The sequence below is a fragment of the Dermacentor albipictus genome, chromosome 1 (genome assembly GCF_038994185.2).
Source record: "Dermacentor albipictus isolate Rhodes 1998 colony chromosome 1, USDA_Dalb.pri_finalv2, whole genome shotgun sequence".
NCBI classification, from domain to species: domain Eukaryota; kingdom Metazoa; phylum Arthropoda; class Arachnida; order Ixodida; family Ixodidae; genus Dermacentor; species Dermacentor albipictus.
The window spans coordinates 307,520,238-307,532,117 of record NC_091821.1 but is presented as its reverse complement, the minus strand read 5'-3'; the positions used below and the strand labels follow the sequence as shown (position 1 = coordinate 307,532,117).

Below are 11,880 nucleotides of genomic sequence, written 5' to 3'. Positions count from 1 at the left end.
ATATTCAATATTGTTGCAAATTTAAGCGGTTTTGCAGCTAACATGTAGCTGCCAACTTGTGTCTCGAGAACATACAGCTTTAGTTGAGAGGAGCGCTATATTGCATGAGACAAAGGAACATTTTTAGACTGCTTGTTTTATTTATGTGTGAAAAACAATTGTGAAGGTTTTAATAGCAAAGTAATACAGTAGGTGTTGGCAACGCGAACAAGCCATGCAAAGTGTATGCATTAGAAATGAACTATCCAGATGAGGACCCCCCACCCCACTGATATATGTCAATGCTATAATATCAAATGCTGTGACATTTAACACATATGGTGACTAAAAAAAAGGATAACCAAAGCAAGAGCAGCATTAATAAAACAACAATATCAACTGCAAAATTTATACAATTTTTCTCAAAACTTTTATCTTCGCATAAACTGTGACCTCACACACTGTGGGCACTTTTGCTAACAACCTTCACATTTCACTAGTGCTAATTCTAGCTTCCCTTTAGCTTCTAGCTTGATTCTAGCTTCCAGCTAAACTGCAATGTTTTGAACGTCAGGGCATGTGCAAGTGATAATTAGTTTGTGATGGCCATGTGGATCTGTTTCTCTGCCTGAATAATAGGGAGAGGAGGGCAATATAATTGCCTTGAGAACTATTAAGCAGAAGCAGCATGGTGGATGAGGAGCAGTGGCCGGAATAAAACATTTCAGGAGTTCAATGTAGTAAGGATACAGGAGTCATATGATTAACTTCGCAAGAATATGAGGCCATTATAGCACTAAGGGAAACAGACTGGCCCATCACACTGAATTTTCAAATATCCTAAGTGGTCTAGAACACCTTGCACAGCTGCTGTAATTAGGAAAAAAAAATGTAGCATTGTCTGAAAAAGACAGCTTTTTTGTTTGTTTACTCTGCTATGCCACTGTACACATTATTACTATTACTTTTTTTTCTTTTGGAACAGAAAGTCACCATATGCCTGGAGGTTTTAGATCACCTTCTTGGTGTGCTCCCGATATATGAACAGTTCGAAAACATTAACATTGTTGCTTTGTTTATTGCTCAAGTAGAGCGGCACGTAACAACTGACTACGGAACCAGGCGTGTGAATTTATGCACACCCTGTATCCAATCAACCCCTATATCAATCAATTTTGTACAATTAGACCTCCATATATTGAACTTTAATGTAACAAACCGTTTTACTTTGCAGAACTTATTTGGTGTGCATATAGAAATCTTCAATTTATTGAATTCTGTTTATCTGCAATTTCAATTTACGGAAACTATAAATTCTTCTAAAATTTAAATGAGGATATGTGTTGCATTTGAACTGTAAATTCTATGGACGTACAAGCGCTTTCCGGGAGTAAAGCTTCACGATTTCCTTCCAAAGTTTATTCGACTTAAGGACAAAATTCTGCAGCAAAGTTATAAACGACCACAGGTGACAAGCAGCTGAATGCGAGGTATCTGGTACAGACCCACGGGGGAAAACTTAAAAACCACAATAGCACACATTCAGGCGAGTATGTAAACAGGCGAACTAAGCAGGGAACAAAAACAACACAGCACTGCTTTCATAGGTCCCGAATGATCAGAGTTTCGTCAGAGTTGGTGCAAGCACGCATCCGCAGATAAAACGGGCTCCCACCGTGCATTCACCAATACTTCGAGAGCTGACGCCTACACAATAACCGGGGTAGGTTACAGCACTTGTTTCTGCTCTGATCGTATAGTGTTCGAATGATGTCGCGACAACGCAAGTACTTGCAATAGGGGCGACGACCTTCCACAACTCCAGAACATCACAAAAGACCGTTTGCACATGTACTAACCAGCCAAACTAACTAACCACGGCAGCGAAGACCACTTAAATCGAACATACAACGCAGAAACACCTCGTAAAGTTTTCACCATAGAGAAAGGTTACACCTTATTGCACAGACGCTCACAAGAAATTCAAGAAATGTCTAAAGCGCACTACCGCCGCCTTTTAAAAATCCAACGGGAGCCAAGCCAAATCAGTAATAAGTTGGCTATTTGGGTGAACGCAACGTACCCGTTAGAACCACCGGGTACGCCTAACGCCAAGGTGTCCTGTCTCTATGAGAACGATGCCAATCCGAATCCACAATATACCGGCATTCCCATGCATACCACAGCGCAGCAGCGCCAGATTTCCCTCTAGGTAATGTAGTGAGAAACTCTATGCATGTAGGCATAGAGTTAGTAGAACAAGTAGTAACAGTATAGTAACTCTATGCATGTAGGTTGAGGCAACGCTCATGAGAACCCCCATAGACACTAGCGCCACATTTCCCTCTAGGATATTTATTTAGAAACTCTATGAGTGAAACGGAAAAACGTGGAACTAAAAGTCCGCTGCATTGTAGAGAACATTCTTCAAAAGACTAGCGCATTAAGCAGGGACAAAGACAGAGAAAACGACTGCTTTGATCATTGTAGAGAAGCCAGCTCTCTCGGGGATTCCAAAAAAACGTGCAGACGGTTGCTAAATGCATCCACATGGCTGCTAGTAAACATCGTGAACAGCCGTTCTTCGTGTAGCTGGCTAACGTATTGACGAGAGCTGCGTTTGATGTCTGCAAATGAAGTAAACGATGGAGAAAGTTGCTGTGAACAACTTGGTGAGCGCAGTGAACATCTAGGCCCTTGTCTTTTCTCCGTCGTCGTCTCTCTCCATGCGACGAAATGTATCTTTGCTCAGGTGGTGGTGCTTCGCCGGTTGCTGAAGACAGAGAGAGTCTTTTTGATTAGGAAAATGACTTCAGAGATAAGGAAGCTCGAAAATTCCAAGTAAGGAATTAGTTGTTGCATCAGAGCAAAATATTTCGCGAGCTCATGTTGACGGTGGTTGCTAATGTTGGGTCGTTTGCATGTGCGGTTGGTCTCTAACCCTTCACTTGTTTACCGTAGGGGTCCGGACGCACATAAAAGGAGGCAGAAGGGTGTCCGTTGGAAAGATCAAGTTAATTACCTGAAGGTAAGCAAATTAGTTACTGTCGCTTGACAATCATCAAACTTACTGATGCCATCTTTTTGGACTTTGCCAAAGTATTCGAAAAAGCACCGCAAACTCGACTACTCGTAAAGTTTTTCCCAACTTGACTTTCATCTAAACGTTATCGCATGGATAACGGAATTATTTGCGAATCGGTCACAATCCAGCTGTTGTCAATAAAATAACCACTCCTCCGACAGTTTACCTTACTGTAACATCAGGTGTTCCGCAAGGGACAATACTTGGACCACTCCTATTCCTAACTTGTATTATTGATTTGCTGACAAATGTATCATGTCATGTTCTCTTGTTCGCCAACGATTGCGTGATTTATACCCCAGTAGCTAACAGTATAGGGTGTATGCACTGAAGCTCATCTGCGACGAGGCGCTGGGGTGCCTCGGCGCAGGTGGCCACATTTGTGGTTGCTCCTCAGCAGACGACAACGTGTTCTGCCCTGTGTTGCTGTGCAAAGACATCTTGTTTTATCGCTTGCGGTTTCGCTTCGACGAGAAAACTAGTAATACATGTTTCGCAGAATGTGCTGCGTGAACGTGCAATATAGTGAGTTTGGTAGTGTACGTGTGAGCTTCGCCTAAACTTGTCAATGGATCTCCAAGTATGCGCTTGCTCGTCAGGAAGCATTCCAATGGGAACCCTACCCCTTATGTAATACACCCGAAAATGGGGGTCTTTAAGGAAATAAAAGTATTTGTTTGTGCAAATGAAAGTTAGACCAGCAGCTGACTTTGCATAACTAATTCAACGAGTGTTTCAGAAAGTTGACCTGACCACCATCGCACGTCAAGCATTAGCTGCTGAAGAGCCATGGAAGAATGTGCTTGTTCGGGTAAGAAAGAACCTGCCAGCAATATTTGTGGTTGTGTGCAAATTATTCACAACCGCAGTAATTTGGGCCTGTTGGTATACAATGGTAAAGGATTTTGAATAGCGCGAGTATGTGAGAAGAACACAAGGAAAGATAGAGCACTACGTGAGACAAGCTCTCCGTCTTTCCTTTCTTGTTCTCACGTACTTGCACTATTCAAAATCCTTTACAATTTAAATTTTGTTGACTTAGTGCTCGTTCGTTATTCATTTGGCTAAGAAGCTGCCATAGACATTGGACTGGGTAAGAAGCTTTTTATTTTCTGCTGGTGCATCAATGTGTACGTGAAATCAAGTGTTCCTGCCTGCTGAGAGGGAGCATATACATGTACACTGGTGATGGCCCCCATTAAAGGTTTAAAAATAATCGATTGCAGAGTTTCCTTGGATCCCATGTCGCACTTGGCTAACCAAAACATATGTGATCAACGAATAATAACCACTTTTTTCTGGTACTGATAACAGCTAGTGCTTTAGCTAAGATTTGTCTTCATCACAGGCCTGTAAATTACGTATACAAGATTTCATAGTGATATGTGTTGCATTCAAGTTCTGATCACTAAATGTGCAAGAAGCCTGGCAGCATCATTTTATATTATTCATTGCTAGCGAGAGGTGTACTTATTAGTTTGTAACGCAGCCAGGAAAGCTTTTTATTGTGAGACAAAGTAGTGTGCGTCTGCTCTCGACTTTGTTGCTCTCGATCTTTCAAGCTTCAGTGATGTGCCATCTTGCCCACTTCAATATCCTTGTGTCATCTCTCAGTCCCAGAGAAGTAGTAGTAAGTTGCAGTACACAAAATTCATGCTGAATATTGTGCAGCCTACATTTAGCATTTGTTACATTGACTTGCATAGTTTTGTATATGATATATTACTTGTGATCAAGGCAGAAAGCTGGGCTAGTTGGTGTGTCATCATTATTCAAAAGACTAGCGCAAAATAGCAGGGACAAAGACAGAGAAGACGACAGGACGAGCGCTCGTCCTGTCGTCTTCTCTGTCTTTGTCCCTGCTATTTTGCGCTAGTCTTTTGAATAATGATATTACTTGTCTTTCAGTAGTTTGTGTATACAATGCTCACACAGTGCATGTGCACTTGTTCATGACATATTGTTGCTCTAATGAAACAGCTGCTAATTGCGACAACTGTTTACAGCCATTCCAAGGGTTTTGCAGACGTGAAAATATTTAGGGCAGGTTATTTTCGTGCCAGGCACCAATGTGACGACAAACTGTAGCTTACATGTGGCATCTTGCAGCTGCACAGGCAGGTGACAAAGTGCTGTGCGTTGACATGAGTATGAACATAACTTCACATCCATGGGCATGCCATTCCCAGAGTACCCGGTTGTTTAGGGTACTGTGTGCGCTCATTTTAGAAAAAATTCTCCCAGCAACTTGGACAACATTTTAATTAACTTCACTGCACTGTTTTTGTCCTGCACAAATTTAGTGGCTTAACTACTCTTTAAAATATATATATATATATATTGTTACGTGAACAAAGGATTAAGACTCGAGACTATTTACAAAGTGTGTTTACAAAGGATAATGCAGCGCTGGCCAGTTTAGCCGACAGCTTGAGAGCCAGAGAGCGTTCGTCATCTTCGTCGGGGCGCACGCTTGCATCGGCCACAAGAAACACGCAATATGCATATATCATTACCCCCGGCAGCAGAAGCACCGTACCAGGGCATCTAAATATCGATGATAACTGGAGAGTATTATGGCTTGAGGTGTGCGACGTGCACAACGTCAGCGGAATTTGGGGCAGATGAGGCACTGGTACTAACTGGGGCGATTTCGTAGGTAACTATAGAGTCACAGCCCACAGAACTCGATATGGGCCTGTGTACCGAGGCAGGAGTTTTTCTGACAGGCCAACGTGACCAGTCTGGGACCACAGGAGTACCAGAGGTCCAGGCAAAAAGTGGACATCTGTGTTGAAGATCGTACAAGCGCCGTTGCTTCTCTTGAGAGGTGAGGAGCCGAGCGCGGGCAATTTCGCGTGCTTGGGCTGCCCTGGTGATGGTGTCAAATGCATACTCGCTGGTCTCTGCTGCGGCGGATAGAAGGGATGCGTCCAGTGACAATGTGGGTTCTCAGCCGAACAGCAGAAAAAACGAGGAATAACGGGCAGTGTCATGACGCAAAGAATTATAAGAAAAAGTGACATATGGTTGGGGCAAGGTCCCAATCAGTATGGTCGGACGAGACATACTTTGCAAGCATGTATGTTAGGGTACGATTCAGATGCTCAGTGAGGCCATTGGTCTGTGGATGTTAAATGTAGTCAGCTTGTGCTTGGTGGAGCTCGAGTGCAGGATGTCGGCGATGACTTGAGAAAGAAATATCTGACCACGGTCTGTGAGCAGTTGGTCTGGAGCATCATGCTGCAGAATCATGTCGTGTGAAAGAAAATCCGCGACATTTGCGGTGCAGCTTGTTGGAAGCTCTCTGGTGATGGAGTAGCGCATGGTGTAATCTGTCGCCACGGCGACCCACTTGTTGCCTGGTGTGGATAGAGGGAAAGGGCCAAGTAAGTCCAAGCCAACGCAAAAGAACGGCTCCCAAGGAATGTCAAGCGGCTGAAGGCACCTGGCAGGGAGCGTCGATGGTGTTTTTCGGCACTGTCATTTTTCACACGCCGCAACGTATTTCCGGACGGAGCAGACAAGGCCTGGCCAAAAGAAGCGTCGGCGAATCCGGTCGTAGGTGCGGGAGACGCCAAGGTGACCTGCCGTTGGTAAATCATGAAGTTCTTGGAGAACAGCTGACCGGAGGTGCTTAGGAATGACGAGGAGTAGGGCAGGATTGTCGGGGCGTACATTGTGGCGGTATAATACACCATCCTGGAGAACAAACAGGTGAAGGGACGAATCAGAAGGCAAAGATTCCAAGCCATCAACGATGCCGCGCAAAATGGCATCACGGCGTTGCTCGTCGGCAATGTGTAGCAGCAATGTAGCAGCTAAGAAATAGGGAAAACGCGAGCCTCGGTATCGGGGTCAGGGTCGGCGGATAGTTTGTCCACTGGATAGCGTGATAAACAGTCTGCATCTTGATGTAACCGGCCCGACTTGTACAATACTGCATGGGAATATTCTTCCAGCCGCAGTGCCCAGCAACCAAGCCGGCCGGTAGGATCGTTGAGTGAGGAAAGCCAGCAGAGCACGTGGTGGTCCGTGATTACAAAGAAGTGCATGCCATGCAAGTGCGGGCACAATTTGGAAACCGCCCAGACGAGAGCCAGGCATTCACGATCTGTAATCAAATAGTTGCGCTCCGCTGCTGTGAAGAGGCGGCTAGCGTACACGATAACGCAATCTTGACCCTGTTGGCACTGGGCTAAGACGGCTCCAATACCGTGACCATTGGGATCAGTTCGCACCTCTGTAGGAGAGTACAGGTCAAAGTGCGCTAGTATAGGTGGCGTGGTGAGAATGTTGGTGAGGTGGGCAAACGCGGCAGTTTGTGCAGGGCCCCACATAAACGGCACGTCCTTATTCAGAAGATCAGTAAGTAGTCGGGCAATTGCTGCGATGTCGTTAAAGAAGCGTCGGAAGTAGGAGCAGAGTCCTACAAAACTTCGGACGTCTTTGATAGACTGAGGTACAGGAAAAGACGTGACAGCACGAATTTTCTCCGGGTCTAGTTGAACATCGGAAGCGTTGATAAGGTGGCCCAGCATTGTAATCTGCCGGCGATCGAAGTGACACTTCGAGGAATTTAGTTGGAGCCCAGCCTCGCTGAAGACTTGAAGAACAGCTGATAAGCACTCAAGGTGTGTCTCAAATGTAGGTGAAAATACGGGAATGTCGGCTAGGTAGTAGAGGCATGTTGACCATTTGAACCTTTGAAGCAAAGAGTCCATCATACATTCGAATGTAGCTGGGGCGTTGCATAGACCGAATGGCATAACTTTGAATTGATATAGACCATCAGGAGTGATGAACGCAGTCTTCTCTTGGTCTTTTTCATCTACAGAAATCTGCCAATAACCAGACCGCAGGTCTATTGATGAAAAGTAGTTGGCACTGTGGAGACAATCGAGGGTGTCGTCAATGCGAGACGAGGTAAACAGCTTTCTTGGTAATGCGGTTTAGATGACGATAATCTACGCAGAAACGCCATGTGCCATCTTTCTTTTTAACAAGCATCACGGGTGACACCTAAGGGCTCGACGAAGGCTCAACAATGCCTTTAGCAAGCATCTCGTTCACTTCATCTTGAGTAACCTTACGCTCTGAAGCAGAAACTCTATATGGCCGGCGATGAATAGGACTGGCATCATCGGTATTTATGTGATGCTTAAAGGGCCCCTAAAACGGCTCGGACAAATTTTGTAGATGCGTAGGGTACTGCTTAAGTAGAACATTAGCACTACAGTTTAAGTGAAGCGTTACGTATTAATGGAGCTGTAAGCGATTACAAGTTACCCTCCTCCCTAGCCATGCTTTTCCTGCTCAACTCATTCGCCGAGCGATCGAGGCTAAGCTCCGCCTTCACTGGTTCTGTGTCACGATGCGACGTCACATCGTCCACTTATGGTTGTTTCGAAACCGCCCGTGCGAAACCTCTCCGCTAGCCACTTGGGCGTCAACCCCAAGCGAGAGCTATCGAAGCAGTGTGCATTGCAAGCATTTTGTCGCAGCGCCCGAAGTGTCTGGTATTCCGGTAACCACACACTAGCTGAACGTTTCGACGGAACGATGGAGGCATAGGCTCAAGCTGATGAAGGAACTTTAGCGGAGACATACCTGAGCTGCCTGATCGGTTTCCACGGTCCAGCTACCCATTGGCGCAGAGCTTAACCAGCCAAAGAAAGAGCTAATATTGCTCTAACCAAGTTTAAAACATTTTAAACATTTACAAAAACAACATGTTAACGATTACACTCCTGCGAAAAATTTACACCAGCAGCAAAGAAGAATACATTTTGTTACTGCTACTGTGTCTGGTTGAACTCTGACACCAGATGGCTTGCACCATGCAGACTATTCACATTTGCGCTTCTGTTCATCACAGGAAACGACATGCAAGGGGACACAGCCAGGCCCTGTCCCCTTGCGCTTGCGTTTACCCTAATACCGAACTCGCGAAACGCTATTGCGTTAGTAATCTTCCGGTGTAAAATGACGGCCGCAATCGCGCAAATCCTGGCGCCAGTGGAATAGCGGCACTCCGATGCGCTGCAGCCAGCCCGCTCATCTACTGGCTTGCAAAGGCACACGATGTCGCAGCTTGACATATTGCCAGTTGCTACGTTTGCAGTCCACAAAGCAACAAAGTCAAATCATAGCGCTCGCGAAAAAACACACCGACACTGACGGCAGAGCTCTCGTCAAAGACGGAGCACGTTGTAACACAAGCAGATGACACTTACTGTGTGCCAGAAGTGCTTAAGTGTACTGAAAAATTGTTCCTGTGTATTCCCTTTATGTTACTTTCTTTTTATAAAAACAAATTAACTAACATTCCAATTATTACGAACATCAATTTTTTACCATAAAGTTGGAAAAATTATCGATCACACGCCCTGGTCAGCCAATCAGGTAGTTCGCCCGACTAACGTCATATGGGTGATTTGCGTCATATGGGTAGGGGCGGCTTAAAATTCTGCCGCACAGTGTGCTACGATTGGCAGCGATGTGCATTTTTAAAACCTTTGAATAAATTACACGCTTTACGCAGAGCACTTAGATGCGTCAATTAATGATCAGAAGGTCCTTCTGATCATTAATTATGACCTACTCTAATGACTAGGCACGTTTGTAGAAAATCGTTTCAGGGTCCCTTTAACAATTGAAGTCTGGCCCAATCGGCAATTGCTGAGGTGAAGCGTTATCGAGATGTCATCATAGGAAACCAAAAGGCGATACAGAGCTGCTGCTTGTAAATAGGTCCACAGCAATCATAGACCGAAATGTTGCGTCAGGGCAAATAGCATCCCATGGACATGGTGAGGAATTGGAGCAGACGTCTATGGAAAGCATTGTGACATAGTCATTTCCGATAGCACAGAGCATTGCAACCGATATGCCTTTGGGTAGAACTTCCTTTGTCAGGCCAAAATTGACGACCGGGAGGCATGTCCGGTTATCAGCGACGGTGATGATGGAGTGGGGCACAGTGATATTACACATTGAAAGGACATCAGGAACAGGTGTGGCGTTTGGCCCAATTGGCATGCTGAGGTTGGAGATGTCGTCGTAGGAAACCAAAAGGTGATACAGAGCTGCTGCTTGTAAATAGGTCCGCAGCAATCATAGGCCGAAATGTTGCATCAGGGCAAATAGCATCCTGTGGACATGGTGAGGAATTGGAGCAGACGTCTACAGAAAACATTGTGACGTGGTCATTTCTGATAGCACAGAGCATTGCAACCGATATGCCTTTGGGTAGAACATCCTTTGTCAGGCCAAAATTGACGACGGGGAGGCATGTCCGGTTATCGGCGACGGTGACGATGGAGTGGGGCACAGTGATATTACACATCGAAAGGACAGGTGTGGCGATGTAATCACCATCGGGCACAGGAAAAGACGATACCAAATCGACGAAAGTCAAGGCTTTATGCGGCAGGCAGATGAAGGCGGTCGTACTAAAGTTGTTCGGCAGTTCGGCACAAATATGCGCGAGTAGAAGAAGTTCGAGGCAAAGGGTACCGGCAGAACAGTCAATCAAAGCTGAATGCGCCGAAAGTCGAGTCCAAGGATTAGGTCATGGGGACAATTGGTCAGCACAAAAAGAACAGGAACATGGCGGTTGGCGATACTTGTACAGGAAGTACACATTCCGGTGACGTTAACAGTGCTGCCATCGGCCACGCATACGGCTCGAGTAGTAGGAGGCGTGAGAACCTTCCTCAGTCGACGATGGAGGTTATAACTCGTTATGGACGCCTGAACTCCAGTATCTATTAACGCCGTCAAAGGGACAATGTCGACATGAACATCAAGTAAGTTCTGGTTCGTTGAGAGCGTCAGTGGAGGATTTCTACACGACGAAGTTAATGCAGCACTACCCCCAGGAACTGCATGGTCTATTTTCCGTCCAGGAGGGTCCATAATTGGTCGGTGATGAATAGCGGTGTGGCTGGGGCAACAGGGACCGATGGCGCTGAGGTGACAGTGAGCGAGCAGAACGACTGACATCGATGGATACGTCAGAGGTAGGAGGCATATGATGAGGCGAGTAACGGCGTGGGTCGGCATATGAACGAGGAGACCGGAAAAGAAGCTTGAATACGGCGACGTCCAGGAGGTGTGGCAGTGGCGAGCGACGTGGCCAATGCGGAGGCAACGGAAGCAAATGGGCTTGTCGTCCAGAGTTCTCCACATGGTAGGGTTACGGTTTCTGGGAGGGGAATACAGATTGCCGTGAAGCGTAGTAGTCGGCACCGGTCGGGCATCAGGTCGGGAGATGGAGCAGGCAGCAGGAAAACCTAGGTTGGCAAATTCTTGCCGCACAACTGTCTGAATGAGAGAGACCGCTGGGGCTGGTTGATCAATGGTGGGGTCAAGTGGGCGTTGATGGAATATCGCAGGACTTGTAGCCTCGAGCTTGCGGCGAACAATACGTGTGACGTGCTCATATAAGGGCGGTGAAGCAGTAAGGCCGATGCAAGACGACGTCGCAGCCGTGTTAGGGAGCCAGGAGAACTGTGGAATGACGTGGCGGCTTTTGGCGAGCTCAAAGTGGCGGCATCCCTTGACAGTGACGTTGATGATGGACACATTGTTGAAGACCAACAAGTTGGACGCGTCGTCCGCGATGCCTTTAAGTATGTGGCCGACTTTCTTTCTTTATTCATTTATTCAAGACATTCCTTACAGAAATGCCTTGGGGGACGCGACAAAAGGCACTGAACGTGCCTGACTGGGCCTCGCCACCCTTGGCAGCAGCAGTCACACAAGAACAATAATAACAAAAGTATTCACTACAATAGGCTCAATTTGGAACA

At 46.1% G+C, this 11,880-nt stretch overlaps 1 protein-coding gene across 2 annotated transcripts in view; it reads left to right on the top strand.

The window, feature by feature from the left end:
- The first annotated feature begins 2,338 nt into the window (after window positions 1–2,338).
- Window positions 2,339–11,880, top strand: part of Rlb1 — a 36,306-nt gene continuing 26,764 nt past the window's right edge. Inside the window, exons 1-4 of one of the 2 annotated variants that reach the window (XM_065438949.2) lie at window positions 2,340–2,651; window positions 2,732–2,820; window positions 2,941–3,007; window positions 3,804–3,875. In XM_065438949.2, coding sequence (XP_065295021.2) covers window positions 2,625–2,651; window positions 2,732–2,820; window positions 2,941–3,007; window positions 3,804–3,875 — 255 coding nt within the window. In that variant the 5' untranslated portion in view covers window positions 2,340–2,624. Of the gene's footprint in view, window positions 2,652–2,731; window positions 2,821–2,940; window positions 3,008–3,803; window positions 3,876–11,880 lie in introns of both variants that reach the window. The other variant, XM_065438950.2, reaches the window with a different exon arrangement.